Source organism: Phocoena phocoena, chromosome 19, assembly GCF_963924675.1.
Source record: "Phocoena phocoena chromosome 19, mPhoPho1.1, whole genome shotgun sequence".
In the NCBI taxonomy this organism is placed as follows: domain Eukaryota; kingdom Metazoa; phylum Chordata; class Mammalia; order Artiodactyla; family Phocoenidae; genus Phocoena; species Phocoena phocoena.
The window spans coordinates 53,157,051-53,175,817 of record NC_089237.1 but is presented as its reverse complement, the minus strand read 5'-3'; the positions used below and the strand labels follow the sequence as shown (position 1 = coordinate 53,175,817).

Sequence of the window (18,767 nt, the reverse complement as noted above, 5' to 3'; positions counted from 1 at the left end):
AAGGATTGGGATTGACATATACACACTACTATATATTCTAAAATAGATAACTAGTAAGAACCTACTGTATAGCATGGGGAGCTCTACTCGGTGCTCTGTAATGACCTATATGGGAAAAGAATCTAAAAAAGAGTGGATATGTGTATATGCATGACTGATTCACTTTGCTGTACAGCAGAAACTAACACAACATTGTAAAGCAACTATACTCCAATAAAAATTCATACCAAAAAAAAGGTGAGAGTTAACAACTCAAATGTGGGAGAAAGACCCAATAAAACGGGAATGAAAGAAGCTCATCACATTGTAATTAGAGGCCACTGACCACCTCAGGCTGAGCAGTTTCAGTAGGGCAGTGGGGGTGGAAGCCAGGTGGATGGGAGACCCTCAGTGGCCCTGGACCCTCGCTCACCTCCCAAATTTGCATGTGTTATTTCCTCTGCTTTTCATTTGCAGAAGGGACTCTGGAGTCCATAGGATCTGCACAGCTTGGCTGTACCTCCTTCCCACCTGGACGGGAAAGGTGAAGGTCATGGGGCCTGGGGGGCAGGTGAGTGGAGACTGGGCCTTGCTATGGCCCATTAACCCCAGTCCTAACGATGCACAGGGACTCCATCTTCTGCATCCAGCACAACATCCGATCTTTTATGAACATCAAGCACTGGCCCTGGATGAACCTGTTCTTCAAGATCAAGCCCCTGCTGAAGAGTGCAGAGGCCTAGAAGGAGATGGCCACCATGAAGGAAGAATTTGAGAGAGCCAACGAAGAACTGGCCACATCTGAGGCTCATCGGAAGGAACTGGAGGAGAAAATGGTGTCCCTGCGGCAGGAAAATAATGACCTCCAGCTGCACGTCCAGTCTGAGACCAGGAGGCCCCACCAGTGTCTATTCAAGGGACAGTAGTGCCACTCAGTGGGCCTACAGAGTATTGCATGACTACCCTGCCAGGGAAGGAGGCCAGCCCTCAGATCACCCTGGAAAATACATCTGCAAAGTGAATTTCTGCTCACTCTGATTTCTCCCTGTCTTCCATAGCGGAGCAAGATGTATTTTGCTGTGGGCGTGAGGGGGATGTGTCTGTCATCAGAATAAAAAGCTGTCAAGAATGCACCAGGTCTTTTTAAAAACTGTAAATAAAAAGACATCCCTGGAAGTTCCCTGGTGGCCTAGTGGTTAGGATTCCGGGCTTTCACTGCCGTGGCCTGGGTTCAATCGCTGGTCGGGGAACTGAGATCCTGCAAGCCGCACAGCGCGGCAATAAATAAATAAATGTTTAAAATTAAATCATTCAATTCAATGTAGAAAGAGTAACTCTCTATATGTGATTTTCAAGAAAATAATTATACTCTAAAAATGCTTCATATATCCGTAATTCATAAATTACTGTTCATTTCCTTTACAACAAATATAAAATAAAATAGAAATGCTTTAAAGATATGCATTTTTTATCAGAGAAATAGGGAAAATGAAACCATACAACCAGTAGGTAACACTCTGGCAGCATAAGGGTCTCTTTTCGTAGAGTTAAGACATTTATCGTTCGCCCTTTTTAATAAACCCCCAACATCTTACTGCTCCCGTTTTCACTTTCCCAGTCAGTACGTGCAGCTGTTAGGAACCCTTTCCGAAGCACAGCGGGCAGAACAAGTTTTGGGATCAGATCTTGGTTTACATCCCAGATCCCCCACTTGGGAGCTGTGTGAACTACGGCAGGTGACATCCTTTTTGTACCTCAGTTTTCTGTAAAATGGGCACAGCAAGAGTAGCCACCTCGCGGGTTGTTGGGAAGATCAGGTGAGTTCGTGCTTGTACAATGCCAGCACACAGCACACGTTCAACAAACACAGAGGCTATTCCCGCTAGACTCTTTTCATCCTTTACCTCGAAATGTGTGTCCAGTTCTTACAATACTCTGGTAGGAGAAGACACAGTCCCATTACGTTTAAGAGCATAATTAGCTAATCCTGGCCACTCCAAGAGACTCATTACAGAGTCTTCTGGGACATGTATGTATTAAGTGATGACAAAATCACTTATTTTTGTCTATTTGGAGTTTTCAGTTCCGTGGCTTGAGGAGGCAGGGCTGAGGAGACACAGGGTGCACTTTTCTGTTGAGAGTCTGAAAAGGTAGTCATGGTTGGGAACTATTAGTCAGCTTGTGAAAGCACAGAGGAGATGAGTTGTTTTTCAACTCCTGGTAGAAGGAAGAGTAAAATGGCTGGGGGTCCAAACGTGGCAAATTTGCAGAGGCTTTATGAATGCCATGAACACCTTCGCTTGAGATTAGCTTAGGTGATTTTCTATTAAGTAGATGACATCCTTAGTGGTTAATAAAAAAAGGACTTGGATGATACATATGTGCAAGTGTGTGTGTGGCCATGACTCACTCCTCGACTTGGGTCCAGATAATGGCCTTTTGGAGGGCAAAGCCCTTCCCTTCTGGGGTTGGTCAAGAGGCTGATCAAAAAATAACAATCTGTAAACAACAAGACCCTACTGTAGAGCACAGGGAACTATATTCAATATCCAGTAATAAACCATAATGGAAAAGAATATGAAAAAGAATATACATGTGTAACTGAATCACTTTGCCGTAGAGCAGACACTAACGTGACACTGTAAATCACCTACACTTCAATAAATTCAATTTTTTAAAAGACATCACGATCTGGTTCTTTCAGGAGACAGAAAGCCTGATGGATGCCGAGGAACGGTGCGAGGGGCTCATCAAAAGGAAGATTCAGCTGGAGGCCAAAGTGAAGGAGGTAAACGAGAGGCTGGAAGAGGAGTGGGGGATGAATTCTGAACTGGTTGCCAAGAAGAGGAACCTGGAAGATAAATGCTCCTCCCTCAAAACAGACACTGACGACCTGGAGCTGACCCTGACCGAGGTGAAGAAGGAGAAGCACGCCCTGGAGAACAAGGTGAGCACGCCCAGCCCCCGCCAGGAGGAGACAGGCGGGGAAGGAGCCCGTTCACCCTACATTGTCCAGAAGTGAGAGGGGAGCCAGTGGACGGGCAGTTACATCCCAGCGAGTCTGCCTCTGCCCTGTTCTAGACTCCATGGGCTCTTCCCCCCGTCCGGCTGCCTGCCTGGTTGCACCACAGACTTCTAGCCCTAACCCTTCCTCCACAAGCCAAGAGATGCTTCAGGAGAAGCATGTAGCACAGGGGGAGCCGACAAATGTGCCTACAGGGCCAGGCAGATGATGAAGGAAGCAGGTGGTGAAGAAGGCAGAAAGCTGGACCACACCAGGGACTGGCAGGGAGGTCAGAGGCCCAGGGACCCTCGTGCATGCACGAGGTCAGAGGCACAGGGACCCTCGTGCGTTACTGGTAGAGTGTAGACTGATGCAGCCTTCAGGAACGCCATCTGGAAATTCTTAGTCGAATGAAGAATGCACACATCCGGACTTCCCTGGTGGCACAGTGGTTACGAATCCACCTGCCGATGAAGGGGACACGGGTTCGAGCCCTGGTCTGGGAAGATCCCACAGGCCGCACAGCAACTAAGCCCGTGCACCACAACTACTGAGCCTGCGCTCTACAGCCCGCGAGCCACAACTACTGAAGCCCGCGTGCCACAAGTATTGTGCCCCTGCGCCTAGAGTCCGTGCTCTGCAACAACGAGAAGCCACCGCAATGAGAAGCCCGCGCACCACGACAAAGAGTAGCCCCTGCTCGCCGCAACTAGAGAAAGCCCGTGCACAGCAACGAAGAGCCGATGCAGCCATAAATAAATAAATAAATAAATTTAATAATAATAATAATGAAAAGAATCCTTCAACCCAGTGATTCTGCTCCTGGGTATACAGACCACGGAATTCTTCTGCCAGGTCCATGAGGGGATATGTATGAGGATGTTCATGGCAGTGTGGCTTGTGGTGGGGGGTGCTGGAGGCAAGATCGGGGTCCACCTTGGAGGGATGGAGAGGTGTGGGGCAGAAGATGCACAGCCGGGTATACTACACAGCCATCAGGGCAACAAGATGGATGTAAAAGAGGACAAAGGAAGAAAGAGAAATATACAGCATGGTACCATTTATGTAGACTAAAATCACACGCACACAAAATCACATACACTTTACAAAAATAAATGAAAAACACAATCCATGATTCACGTCATAATGGTTGCCAGTGAGACGGAGGCAAGGATGAGGTTGGCCAGGTGTGAGATGACCCGCGTCAGTGTGGGACAGACAACCGGGCGTTGATAGGGAGGTGATAGGGAGGGGTGGGGACTGTGGCGAACTGGAGAGCACTTGCCCCGCCCCCAGGTGGCAGCCAGGGCCCCGCACCAGCCAGCTGGTGCCCGGTGGCCTTGTGAGTCCAGCACTGCCAGAGCTTCCAATTTTCCTTGAGAAACCAGACATCCCAGATTTTATGTGAAATCTCATGTTTTTTCAACTTTTATTCAAAAGTTGTAAACGATTATGTGGCCAGATTCGGCCCATAGGTCAGGAATTACCAACCTCTGATCTGGCAGAGCATCATACATGGAAAAAAGTTCAATTTAACGCCTTAAAATCTCTGCGGTTGGTTCCGTTGTCCTGCTTCCTGACACACAGGACTCCTGTTCTGGATTTTCCTGCATAGCACCTCATGCCTGTCCTTCTTCCCCTTCCTGCCTCATTTTAAACCCTGGATCAGCTGATAAACAAATCCCCATGGATGTATTGCGATGAATATAGACTGTTGTGTTCCTTCCAGAGGCGGCATATTTGCATTTATCAGTGTCCTTCCTTGTACCATATAACACCCTCTTTAAAGGAATCAGCTTTAAGGGGAGGGTTTGAGGCTCTGTGATAGGCCAGTGAGGACTGAAAAAACCCAGAGGCTGCCAATTTCAGGATGATGCAGCCAACACTGTGAGCACCTGCTGCGGAGGCAAAGAAGCAGTAGCCAAAAACCAAAAAAGTCAAAGAAAAGGAAAGAAAAGAATTAACAGCCTTTGCCAGAAGCTTCTGGTTTAATTGTATGAACTTTCAATTGGTGTTGATACTCTCTTATGTAAAGAATCTTTCAGAAGAAATGACAGCACTTGAAGAAAACATTTCCAAACTGACCAAAGAGAAGAAATCTCTGCAGGAAGCCCATCAGCAGACATTGGAGGATCTTCAGGTTGAAGATGACAAAGCCAGTGGTCTCACCAAAATAAAAGTCAGGCTGGAGCAGCAAGCAGACGACGTGAGGATATTTTATTACTACGCGCTAACATTGATTACTTGTGGAAGCGCAGGCAGGATGGGGTCTACACAGGACGCAGGGGTTGAGGGTTCCGACTCTAGGGCCAGAATCCCTGAGTTCAGATCTCAGCCCATTCCAAATGAGTCTGGAATGCCGAGTGAGCCACGGAACTCATGAAGCCTCAGTCCCCACCTTGTGAAATGGAGATACAATTAGCTCTACCTCGGAGGGTTTGCATGGAAAGCTCTACCTCGGAGGGTATGCGTGGAAAGCTCAGCACGTAGAGGGTGTTCGGTAAAATGTTAGCTGCTAGTGTGATTATCATCACTAGCATCCACTTGCATGTAGGTCTTTGGGTCCCGAAAGCTCCAATCCTGTTCTAACTTTGTGAAAAGTGAGTTCCAGGGCTTCCCTGGTGGCGCAGTGGTTGAGGGTCCGCCTGCCGATGCAGGGGACGCGGGTTCGTGCCCCGGTCCGGGAAGATCCCACATGCCGCGGAGCGGCTGGGCCCGTGAGCCATGGCCCGCTGAGCCTGCGCGTCCGGAGCCTGTGCCCCGCAACGGGAGAGGCCACAACAGTGAGAGGCTCGCGTACCGCAAAAAAAATTACTATACTGTAAGAAGATCCCATGGTTCCTTTGAGCGTCATCTTCTCAAAGGTTTGTTTACAAACCAGTAAATACTTATCTATTAAAAGCTGATGGTCTAAGATATTGGTGATTAAGAAAACCTGAAATGACCAATTTTTTAAACTGACCTTTATGTGTTCTGTATTTTTATTCTTATTTTACCTAATGAGAAGCTAAACTGTCAAACGGTTCAATACTGGGCACCAGGGACCCATGTTTCCCCTTCACGTTGGCTTTTTCTTTTCTTTTCTTTTTAAAGAGTAACGTGGAAAGAATGTGCCGGACTGTGGAAGACCAATTTCATGACGTCAAAGCCAAGAATGACCAACAGACACAGTTAATCCATGATCTGAACATGCAGAAGGCGAGGCTGCAGACCCAAAATGGTGAGGATGGGCAGGGCCCGGTGGTGGGACCACTGGGCCGTGGGAGAGGGTGGTCCAAACTCTGACGTGGGGCCACATTTGTTTGCCAGGGGAGCTGAGCCACCAAGTGGAAGAGAAGAAGGCTCTGATTTCACAGCTAACCGAAAGCAAGCAGGCCCTCACCCAGCAGCTGGAGGAGCTTAAGAGGCAGCTAGAAGAAGAAACCAAGGTAAGGATGGTTGCCTCTGTTTAGGAAGGCAGAGTCAGGTGGAACCTGAGAAGCCACCAGGCCGGTTGGGGGCACTGCTGTATCATGAAGTGTGATGCCCCTCTTCCTTGCAGTAGAAGGAACCCGTTCTCGGAGGTTACAGGACCTTGGCAGGACCTTCTTCTTCAGAGATAGAAAACTCTACCAGGGTGCTCCATCCTCAGAGCTCCTCTGTGCCCCACTGGAGGGGCTGATAAATGCCCCTCCCCATCCAGGGGTATCCCCTCCCCGTCACTGTACTAGCCTGGGCATCTCTGCCTCTGTGCATTCTTTCACTCTGCCCTGCAATTCATCCCAGCCCCTTGAAAGGCCCTCCTCTTTCTCCTTCATCACTCTTTGTGTATCACCAGCTACAACACCCACATTTAAGCCCCCCTCCTCCAAGAGACCACATTTGGAGCACCCTTGGGACACCTGCATAAACATGAACACCATTATCACCTTCTTGACGTCAATATCAAGCTATTTATGTTTATAATTCATGTCTCCCCACTAATCTGTAAACTCCTAAAGGGCAAGAATTATTTTTCCCCGCCGTAACGGTAAACAGTAAGTACAGCACACAGAACAGTGCACACAGTAGGTGCTTAGTAAATGCTGTCGATGGGTGTTCGAGCACTAGAATAGGAACCCAGAAGTCCGCAAACCTGCATGAGTGTAATTCTGAGGTTACCACGTGCCAGCTAAAACTTACAGGGCAGTCTCTTGGAATTCCACCGAGTTCCATCTGCCCCTTCCAAAAAAGAAGTGCTATATTTGTCTCCCATCTTCCTGTTATAGGGTAGGGGTATTTGGTGGACTGGGTGGAGGCAGGGGGAGTGGAGGGAACCAGAACCTGAGAAGGTCCATTACAGGAGCAAGGCTGTCCTCTGGCCAGGATACAGCTAAGCTTTCCTTCCTGGTCTAAGTTTTGTTGTTTGTGTCTTTAAAAGGATAAAAATGTATGAGATATTGCACTGGGTTGACCAGAAAGTATTTTGTGACCATTATAATGAGAGCTACATTGTCTTCCCGACCAGGTAGGAGTGAGTGATGGAGGCCTCTGGGCATGTCCCCCTCCTGCTTGGGAAGAGGTGGCAGAGCTGTGGAAACGGCATAGCTCATGTCAGAGTTCCCGGGTGGGGACACAGCCCACTGGTGACACCAAAAGATGCTTTTGGGGTTTTCATGGGCACAGTACTCCATAACACTGCATTAAGTAGTGAGAAAACGTATTCCCTTTCCAACTCTACTTCAATTCTTCTGATTAAAGAAGGAAAAGGTCTCACTTTGGATACCATCTCTCTAACACTGGTGTATCTTCCTCACTAAGACGCAGAGAGTAGGCCTCAGACACAGAGGCACAGCAGCGAAGTACTTCACTAGAAGGTGGTAACACCGCCTGACCTCCACTGCATTTATTATAGTTATCTTCTGCTTATGGCAAGAGTTAATGGTTTTCCATTTAAATAAATATATTTAAATATAATAAAGGAGTCAACTTTTAAAAAAATGAAGTAAATAAAACAGGAGATATACTGCTACAGCAAAGTTTGTGAAGGCAGCAAGGGAGTGATTCAAGTTGGGAAACACTGGCTGAAACAAAAATACCTTAACTTGGAAAATGGCCACACGTTTTTGCAATTTGTCACCACTGTGATTCCGCAGGCCAAGAGCGCCCTGGCCCACGCCCTGTAGTCCTCCCGCCACGACTGTGACCTGCTGCGGGAACAGTATGAGGAGGAGCAGGAAGCCAAGGCCGAGATGCAGAGGGCGCTGTCCAAGGCCAACAGCGAGGTGGCCCAGTGGAGGACCAAATACGAGACGGACGCCATCCAGCGCACGGAGGAGCTGGAGGAGGCCAAGTAGGGGCTCCCAGGTTACGGTAGGAGAGTCGACCCTAAGACACAAGGGAAGGGACAGAGGACAGACCTTCTCTTCCTCCCCAGGCCTTTGAGTTTTCTTAAACACGCAGACCTGGTCTCCCTGCCCCTCTCCCAGGGTACTGTCCATTCCGCCTGGTCCCCTCGGCGCCTCCTAGGTGACTGCTTTGCCCATTTGGGGACTCTTCAGGTGATACGTACTGTCCAATCATCAAACTCTAGGTCTTCTCAAATTCCAGTCCTTTATAGATGGCTCAATTCCCTTCCGATCTGATAATAACTTCTGAAATGGTCCACCTTTGTCAACAACAACAAACCTGGTTCTCTTAGGAAAAAACTGGCCCAGAGGCTCCAGGAAGCAGAGGAAAACACAGAGGCTGTGAGCTCCAAGTGTGCTTCCTTGGAGAAAACCAAGCAGAGGCTCCAGGGAGACGTGGACGACATGATGCTGGATTTGGAGCAGGCCAACACCGCCTGCGCCTGCCTGGACAAGAAGCGGAGGAACTTCGATGAGGTCCTTCCTCACCGCTTGACGGCAGCCACAATGCAAGAGATGTGTGAGATGCACACCTTCGGGGAGGCCCTCGAGCATCAACTCCCAGTGTGGAGGGTTTGGGGCTTTGCGCTGTCTCTTTACTTTTGTGACAGTCCCTCCAAAATGAATTTTATTTTTCGTTAAAGTTAATTCAACTTACTTTGAGATCAACATATCTTTCAAGAATACAGCAGATCTTTGTAGTGGTATCAGAGTTTGGAACCCCTGAGTTTGGGGCTCACCCTGTTTCTTTGGTCCCTAAGGATAGAAGGGTCCACCTTGTCATTGCTGATGGCCCTTGTTGACAGTAGACATGACTCATCCAAGTCCCTGGCCCTTTCGGCTTCTCACGTGTCCCTCTGTCACCTCCTACGTCCTCGCAGAGTGGAAACAAAAATTGGATGAGAGTCAAGCTGAGTTGGAAGCTGCTCAGAAAGAGTCCAGGTCACTTAGTACTGAAATCTTCAAGATGCGCAATGCCTACAAGCAGGTGGTGGGTCAGTTAGAGACACTGAGACCGGAGAACAAAATTCTGCAAGGTGAGCTCTCCCCATCACAGGGGTGTGACAGTCCCCAGCTCTCTCCCCATCACAGGTGACAGCCCCCAGCTCTCTCCCCCCAACAGGTGTGTGACAGTCCCCAGCTCTCTCCCCATCACAGGGGTGTGACAGCCCCCAGCTCTCTCCCCCCAACAGGTGTGTGACAGCCCCCAGCTCTCTCCCCATCACAAGTGTGTGAGTCCCCAGCTCTCTCCCCATCACAGGTGTGTGACAGTCCCCAGCTCTCTCCCCATGACAGGGGTGTGACAGTCCCCAGCTCTCTCCCCCCAACAGGTGTGTGACAGCCCCCAGCTCTCTCCCCCCAACAGGTGACAGCCCCCAGCTCTCTCCCCCCAACAGGTGTGTGAGAGTCCCCCTTCTCTTCTGGCCACCCCTCCCCCATTTGGCCACAGCATCCTCCTTCCTGCTGCCCCACAAAACCCTCACATCTACTCAGTTTACCCTGAGACCCAAACTCCCCCAATGTAAGGCATCGTCACAGCCAAGCCTTGTTCTTGAGAACAGAGGGCTCACTGGGCTGCTAAGCTCCCTGCTCTTCTACAGAACATATCTCCCATGGATTCTGTCTCTACATGGCTTTGTGTCCTTGATCCTGTCACTAGATCCCTTAGGATCTCAGACTGCTGACCTATAAAACCAGACCAGATCCAGTGCCCCCTAAAGCCCCTTCTACTTCCGAGACCATGATTCTATGTGTTTTCTCCACAGTTTTCTCCCCCGGTCCTCTCTGTGCCCATTCTGTGTACTGTATGAAGGTTCAGGGTCATACAGGTGTTCTGTTGCTTCTCCCCATGCATCTTCAGGTGAGGCCACACACCTGTGTCTTGTCCACACCTTCCCCGAAAGGTTTCACTGTACTTGTTCTCTCCTATATGAATGTCATGAATGAATCACCAATCCCCAAATTCCCTGGCAAATGCCTGTGCTATCAGACAGAGCCTGTGAAAACAACCTAAATCAAGCCTGTCCTTTGCAGAAGAGATGACTTAACCATGCAGATTGCGGAAATGAGCACGAATCATCAGGAAGTGGAGAAGACCAAGAAGCAAGTGGAAAGAAAAGTCAGACCTCCAGGCTGCCCTAGAAGAGGTGGAGGCAAGTGTCTGGGATGTGAAGGAGGGCGGGGCACTGAGGAAGGGGACTAGACCACCCCCAGGGGCCCTTCCTGTGGGAGGCACTGGGGCTCCAATGGGAAGAATCCAGCCCCACCCCTGCCCTGGGGTGGGGGGACCAGCTGCTCTCTGCTGCTTTGTCTCCTGGGTGTCCTCTAGTCCATCGTATTTCTCCTACTGAATAAATAAACTTGTTCATTATGTCCTCAACGTCTTCCTCTCAGAAAGCAAGAACTCAATCACCAAACATCCTGAGAGCCAGCTCAGAATGCCTTAGTTTAAACAGAGAGTTATACACAGTCATCTTTGGCTGTTGGGAATTCTGTGTGGTCCAAAGAGTGCAGTATCCTGATGCAATCATCAGTTGTGGCCAGTGAGGGGTTTGGGGCTTTGCGCTGTCTCTTTACTTTTGTGACAGTCCCTCCAAAATGAATTTTATTTTTCGTTAAAGTTAATTCAACTTACTTTGAGATCAAAGTACTTACTTTGAGATCTTAAGACGTTCTAGGGAAATCTGCACTATGCAGGATAACAGGAGAGCAATTCCTCTGCCTTCCTCTGTCTTTTTTGAGAAGAGGTTGGCTCCTGACTTATGGTCACTATTTAAAAAGACACAGTAATCAAAATGTTTACTAATTGAAAACGATGCTCTGTCCTCCTCAAGACATAAGATTGTTAACAACAAAGCTTCAGTTCTAGTTTCATTACTAGTAACAGCTTGGGAGCAAACTGTTTGACCTTTTTGAGTACTGTTCTATTTATTTGTAACATGAGTCTAATAATACCCATTTTATCATAATGGGGATGCAAAACCTCATTCAAGAAGGTGGCTGCCCCCGGCAATCCCAAGCACTCCTTGACTTTTATCAGGGTTCCTTGGAGCATGAAGAGAGCAAGATTTTGCGTGTCCAGCTAGAGTTGAACCAGGTGAAAGCCGAGCTTGAGGTCACTGAGAAGGACGGAGAAATCGAGCAGCTGAAAAGAAACAGCCAGCAGGCAGCAGAGGCCATGCAGAGCGCGCTGGATGCTGAGATCCGGAGCCGGAATGATGCTCTGAGGCTGAAGAAGATGGAGGGGGACCTCAGTGAGATGGAGATTCAGCTGCGCCACTCCAACCGCCAGGTGGCAGAGACCCAGAAACACCTGTGCTCAGTCCGGAGCCAGCTCAAGGTGAGTGCACGGCCCCCGGAGGACCTGGCGGGACCTCAGCCTGCCCTGGGCTCCGGTCTCACCCCTGGTTTCTCATGAAGGACACCCAACTGCATCTGCATGATGCCCTGAGGAGCAATGAGGACCTCAAGGGGCAGCCGGCCATCGTGGAGCGCAGGAATGGCCTCTTGCTGGAGGAGCCGGAGGAGAGCAAGGTGGCCCTGGAGCAGATGGAGCGGACCCGTAAGCTGTCGGAGCAGGGGCTGCTGGATGCCAGCGACCGCGTGCAGCTCCTTCACTCCCAGGTGTGTCCATCCTTACTCCACCCAGGGTCCACCCTGGAGGCAGGCAGGACCCAGGCTTGATGGAAAGGAGTTCCCACCACTCCTTCCAGGCTAGTGGTCAAGACAAACTTTCATTAGGCCTAGTTCTTGGAATAACTTTGTCTCTAGATGGACAGATTGCTAAGCTTTCTTTTATCTGAAGAAAAAAGATCATGGGGAAATCGGAGCAAGGAATGACGAATTATTGCATAAAAGGGCTGGCAAAGGCTTCACGGGGGCAGTAACATAAGCTGCAAGCTTAGAAAATTAGGATTGTCTTTTGAAATAATTACTTTTAGGAAAGTTAAAGAATTCCTTGTTTCATTTTTTACTTTTTTGGACCATGCCACATGGCATACGGGATCTTAGTTTCCCAACCAGGGATCAAACCCGCGCCCTGCGCGGTGGAAACACAAAGCCCTAATCACTGGACCGCCAGGGAATGCCCCCAAAATTCCTTGCTTTAATAACTGTTTTTTGAATTAGCCAAAAAAACAGAAAAATACCAACCATATTGTTAGCATTTTGGGATCTCTTATTCTAGGCTCTTGTTTCTATACATAAATATGATATTTTTTGTAAACGTGATCAATCCTTTTGCAACTTTTTTTCATTTAACGACGTGTTGTGAACATATTTCTATATTTTAGGGGGTTTTTTGGGTTTGTTTTTGTTTTTTGTTTTGCAGTACGCGGGCCTCTCACTGCTGTGGCCTCTCCCGTTGCGGAGCACAGGCTCCGGACGCGCAGGCTCAGCGGCCATGGCTCACGGGCCCAGCCGCTCCACAGCATGTGGGATCTTCCCGGACCGGGACACGAACCCGCGTCCCCTGCATCGGCAGGCAGACTCTCAACCACCGCGCCACCAGGGAAGCCCATATTTCTATATTTTAAAATAGTTTTCTACGATACAGTTTTTTAACGGCAGAAAAGCAGTCCATTTTAGTTGTGTATTACGGCACTTTTATTTAATCAGTCTTCTATGGTTGTATATTTTTAGACTGTTCCCAATAAAAATTTTTATGATTAGAAGATTGTATGACAAACTTCTTCATAACTAAATTTTCACATATATCCATGATTACTATTTCCTTAATGTTCCTGGAAGTATATATTCATGGTCGAAACAGCAAAGACATTTATGATATGTTGTAAACTGGTCTTTAAACAAAGTTGTCCCGATTTTTATTCCCATGGGGAAAATATGTGAGAGTGCTTGGCTATGATTTTTTTTCATCTTCACCTATTTTGAAATGCCTCATTTTAAAAGTTCTTGTTTCTTCGATTACTAATGAGGCGGAACATTCTGTCCTATTTGTTGGCTATCTGTATTTCTTCTGGTGTGTCTTAGCTATTTGTACTTTTGCCCTTTTTTCTTAATGATTTGTCTTTTTTACATATTAAGGAAGGCAATATTTTTTCAGTCATGCACACTGCAAATGTTTTCTCGTTTGTCATCACCCTAACGACTCTACGTGCAATGTTTCGATCATGAGAATTATTTTTCATTTCACAGTTATGTCAACCATTTCCTTGTTCCAGCACCTTTAACTAAATAATCTATCCTTCCTCAAATATTTGAATGTCCACATTTATCATTCACTCAGCTCTTTTCTGTACAATTCTCGGGCCTGTTTTGGGATATCTGTCCTATCAAAAATGAAAGCGTCTTTTTAATTTTTTTCACCTGTGTGAAAAATAAGAAATGGAACGTTCTCCAGATTGACTTCTTTCCCCACCCAACTCTCTCCCTTCCAATCGTTGTAAGTGTCCAAATGTAGCCCGAACCTCTTATCTGATTTTTCTTGTAGAACACGTGCCTTATAAATAGCAAGAAAAAACTGGAAGCTGACATAGCCCGATGCCAGGCAGAGGTGGAGAACTCTATCCAGGAGTCCAAACAGGCAGAGGAGAAGGCCAGGAAGGCCATCACGGATGTGAGCTCCATTCTTTCTTATCAGAGATGCTGTCTGGAGATGAGAAAGGGGCTTCTAAGCCAGGACCTGCAAGTAGGTTTCCTCTCCTCACCCCTGCATTCAGTCAGTGGTGGCTTCCTGGAGAGACGGAAGGAGATGGAGTCTCAGTAGAGGCCAAGTGGGAGGGGAGCCATGCAGAATCAGCGGTGGCTGCGGGAAGGAGGAAAGCATCAGCATGCCTAGCACCAGCCTCACAGCATCCTCCGTGTGCCCGCATAGGAGGGGTGGGTGGCCCACTGATGCCTCCTGTGAACTTAACCAGGCGGCCATGATGGCCGAGGAGCTGAAGAAGGGGCAGGACACCAGCGCCCACCTGGAGCGCATGAAGAAGAACCTGGAGCAGACGGTGAAGGACCTGCAGCACCGCCTGGACGAGGCTGAGCAGCTGGCCCTGAAGGGCGGGAAGAAGCAGATCCAGAAGCTGGAGGCGCGGGTAGGGTGGCCGGAGAGGACTCTCACTCCCGGAGTGACACCAGTTCAGCCGCCTCTGGCAGAACCACAGTCCAGAAACTTAGGTGGCGGGGAAGTGGGCACTGAGTCGACTGTAGGTTCAGTTTGAGGACCACTTGTGAAACTCCCTGTGAGCCAAATGTCCCCACTACTTCTCCCTCTCCGGTCCCTACGCCCCAAGACACACACAAACCCACTTTCGAATGCGTATCCCTCGATACCTACAATGTAATGACATTTCAAATGTTCACATTCTGTTTTTATACAGATTCAGATCTACATGAATGGAAGGGGAAACATACCTTACAATCATAAGTTTACACATTTTGGTGCAATTTACATTTTGGACCAGGCTCCACTTTGATAAACAATGGCCCATCCTACATAAGATATGCAGTCTCCCTCGCCCTCCCATTCCGGGAGCTCATTCCCTTCCCAGATTTCCTAACGTCGAAACACAACTTGCAGTTCTGCTGCCTTCCTCAGCTCCATCCTAAATGCAGGGTGACTGGCGTTTCCCCCAGGCTAACTCGCCAGCAAAGTGCGATCCACATGCAGGACAGTCCTGATTTTTCTTTAACTGGGAGTGTATTTTGTAGTTTTTAGTTTCTTTGCTGGTGGTTCCCTTTGTTTCCTATACCCCTTGCTTTTCCCGTTAGACCCTGGATGGCTTGTTTTATTTGTTTTTCTAAACAGGCTGCATTACCCATTTGCAGTTTGGAGAAGGGCTCGGAGGAAGAGGATGTTACACTGTCTCTGCTGCCCCCCAGAGAACGGGCACGAAAGAGGGAAAGAGGATGAAGGGGAGGAGAAGAGAGGGAAACAACTTCTCCCAGCAGGAAAGACCCAAACACATTCTTCATGCCAGCCTCCCAAGGATGTGGTCACCAGCACTCATACACTTTAAATGTGAAACAATTTTCTGGCTAAAAACTACAAGGCTGTAGACACATGAGTAACAAAAGTAAACACCAGGGAAGTCAGAGCTCCCCCCAGAATTCTTTAAATGCTTATTTTTAATGATTCCCAGTCCTCTTCTATTGAAACAAACTTGGGCTTGTCCTTCACACGGACCCCTCCCTGGACGGAGGAATTAGATCCCATGCCACCCTCTTTGATACTCTGATTCCTGGGTTGGCAGGGAACCCTCCGCCAACCTCCCCTCTGTCGTGGTGAGGCACCTTGACTGTCCTCCAGTCCCCAGCTGCCCAGTTATCTTAGTTTCATGAACCTTACAGAGGCCTAGAGAGAATTCCCAGGGAAGCTGATGGAAGACAGCTTCCCGGGGCCGGTGGGTGGGGTCTTCTCTGGAACAGTGCCCAGAGCTGCCTGTTCCACTGGTAGATTTCAAGGTTGATCCAGTGGCTACTGGGATGCCCAGGGACTGGCTGCCACCTCCACCACTGGGCTCTCCCTGGATTGAGGAATCGGGCTGCCCCCCTCACGACTTCAGGAAAGGCAGACACAGCTATGAAATCAACAACACCTGTGTAGTGCTTTATTCTCAACAAATACTTCCACAGACTTTGTCTCATCTGATCCCCACATTCAAGGCAGTTTGGGCCGGAATTATCATCACCATTCTAAATACACGGAAACTCATACTCAGTGATGACAACGGGCTTACTTTGGATGGATCAGCTGGACGGGGGGCTGAAACACACCTTGGACTCTACCTGGCCCAGGTTCTCTCCATGACCCCTGCCACCTTCCTTGATCAGGAAGCCCTCACCGAGCTGCATGGCCCCAGGGGAGGCGTCACTTTTTTGCAAAGCCTGGTCCACTAGGCGAGGCGCGTGCACCCGGGGTGCTCCTGCCCCAAAGACGGCGTCTCGTGGTCACTTGCACAAAGCCACGGCACGGACTAGTGGCGGCCTTGGGAACCACATGTGTTCCTGAGCCCTAGGAGGAGTCATCTGCGCAAAATATAACTAGAGCATCTTGAGTTTACCCTAAAACAACCGGCACGTGAGTGGGTGAGAAAAGCCTGGGAGGCGTGACCTGACCTCTGTGCTCTCTTCTGGGAGCAGGAGTCACATAGCGGGCTAGAGGCTGAGCAGAAGAGGGAAGCCCAGGCGCTGAAGGGCGCGCAGATACGAACGGAAGGTCAAGGAAATGACTTACCAGGTAGGCAACGGCTCTCCTGCATCCCCTGGATCAGACCCGGCAGAAGCAGCGGGGGAGGGGGTCTGGGGCCCTGGCACCGACGCTGTGTTGGCAGGCCGAGGAGGACCGCAAGAACATACTCAGGCTCCAGGACCTGGTGGACAAGCTGCAGGCCAAAGTGAAGGCCTCCAGGAAGCAGGCGGAGGAGGCCATGAGTAGGGGGTCCCGGGGAGTTGGTGGGGGAGGCGCCCTGGCAGGAGTCCGTCCCTGTTTCACAGCGCCCGCGGCAGCTGAGGCCTGAGTTTTCATATGCAGGCTATAGACACAAGCTCAGGACGCCTGCCCTTTCCCTCTCGGGTCTGCATTATGCAAGCCTGCCCCACCTCCCCCTCCCCGGGGCCTCCTGCCTCACTAGTCCTGGCCCCGCCCCTGCATCCCTTCCCTCTGCCTCAGCCCACCTGGCTTTAATCCCACCCACACTGGCTGACTCCACCCACCCCCAACTTACTCAGAATTCCCTGCCCTGTGAGCTAACCTTGAACACCTGGCCTTAATTCACATCATCCCATCTCAGCCCTGGCCCTGGCTTCTACCACCTCCATCCCTCCCTGGCCTCCCTAGCTCCCACCCTCCAGTTCATCCTTTTTGATCTGCCCTTGAGCAAACAGGTGAAACCAACAGTGAGGAAATAGTTTGGGCTGAAACCAACATTTCCCAAATATCTTCTGGGGCCACTAGGTCTGGAGGATGTTAATAGCAGGAAGTTGGGGCAGCAGGTGGGGGGGAGGGGGAGGTATTTTACAGAAAAGAAATCGTTCGGGAAACTCTGGGTTACACAAAGTTGGACGACGGGTGGCTTTACTTCAAGGATTTCTCAGATTTTGCAGGTAATACGGGATGGACTCCATAGTGGAAAAGGCGTTCTAGACTGTAGCATTTCCCACCCTTTAATGGACCTTGGCATCTTTGTATTGGAGGCAGAGCCTCCCACAGGACTAGTGTCCTGAGGAACAAAACCTGGGGGAGTCTGGCCTAGATAAATGACTGAGGGTGTGGCTTCTCCCCTGTCCTTTTTACTCCCCGCCCAAGGGCCTGGTGCTTCTGTCCTGACCTCTGGGAAGCAGATCGGAACTGGTTAAGTTGGGGGAGGATCAGTACAGTCGCAGCAGGACTGGCCAGGCTGGAGGGGCCCCGGGAGGCCACCTTCATCAGAAACGCTTGGATGGCTCTCACACCCATACAATGCCCGGGCTACAGGCAGACAGTACGGGGAGCAGGCCCGGGCGGGGTTGGCGGGGGCGGGGGCTGGACCTTTGGTCTCTGACAGCTCCACATGCCTTGGGACACTTGGATTTCCTCCCAAGAGCTCCGGGGTTGGGGGGATGGCAGAGAGGCGGGGTACAGGGGAACATGCAGGCATCCTGGGGGCAGCAGACCCGCAAGGTAACCAGGCAGTGCACACAGGAGCCAGGGGCATCGTCTTCACCGCTGCAGAGCTCAGCTTTCCCTCCTCTGCCGCCAGGGAATTGGGGGCCCAAGCTCTCCTGGTTCCGCAGTTCCCCAGAGGCCATCAGGGACTGGGGGCCTCAGCGCCAGAGCGAGGGGCTTCCTCAGCCTCCTGCCGCCTCCACCTTCCATTCAGGAGGAGCAGGTTAACACGCAGCTGTCCAGGTGCCGGAGGGTCCAGCGCGGGCTGGAGGAGGCCGAGGAACGGGCGGACATCGCCGAGTCCCAGGTCAACAAGCTGCGGGCCAAGAGCCGCGACGTGGGGGCCCAGGTGAGAGCAGACTTCCTCCCCAGCCGTCCTAGGACCCAGGACCAGGCAGCACCCAGCAGAGTTTGGAGGGAGCCTGTCAGTGCACCTTCCCCGCTGCTGGTCGTGCAGCCACAAAAGTCACTGCTTTAGCCTGGACCCTGTGGTTCCAGGCTCACAGGAGCAGTGCGGGACCAGGGCCAGACCACCCCATCATCCCCGCCCCTCCCTGTTGCAAGAGGCGCTGCCCAAGAAGCCCCTGCTTTGGGGGGAAGTCACCCCAACTCCGGGAGCTCGACTGGTTTGTTTTTGCAACGCGCAAACGGAGATAAAGCCAGGCCTGAATATTTTCCTGAGGCTCCAGCATCTCCAGCTGCCCCCACTTGAAGACAGTGCCCAGCCTCACCTTTGGTTTGACACATTTCCTGTGTACAATTCTTTTTCTCCCCCAGAAGATGGAAGAATGAGCCCTTCCCCCCCCCCCCCCGTTGT

General features: G+C 50.2%; 1 protein-coding gene across 1 annotated transcript in view; it reads left to right on the top strand.

The window, feature by feature from the left end:
• Positions 1-18,428, top strand: part of LOC136139177 (myosin-13-like) — a 43,318-nt gene extending 24,890 nt beyond the window's left edge. Inside the window, 18 exon segments of the mRNA XM_065898064.1 lie at positions 608-874; positions 2,695-2,926; positions 5,013-5,189; positions 6,077-6,203; positions 6,293-6,411; positions 8,098-8,294; positions 8,643-8,826; positions 9,221-9,390; positions 10,384-10,461; positions 10,463-10,502; positions 11,390-11,689; positions 11,770-11,973; positions 13,802-13,927; positions 14,229-14,399; positions 16,444-16,505; positions 16,507-16,543; positions 16,638-16,754; positions 18,165-18,428. Coding sequence (XP_065754136.1) covers positions 608-874; positions 2,695-2,926; positions 5,013-5,189; positions 6,077-6,203; positions 6,293-6,411; positions 8,098-8,294; positions 8,643-8,826; positions 9,221-9,390; positions 10,384-10,461; positions 10,463-10,502; positions 11,390-11,689; positions 11,770-11,973; positions 13,802-13,927; positions 14,229-14,399; positions 16,444-16,505; positions 16,507-16,543; positions 16,638-16,754; positions 18,165-18,428 — 2,872 coding nt within the window.
• The last annotated feature ends 339 nt before the right edge of the window (positions 18,429-18,767 follow it).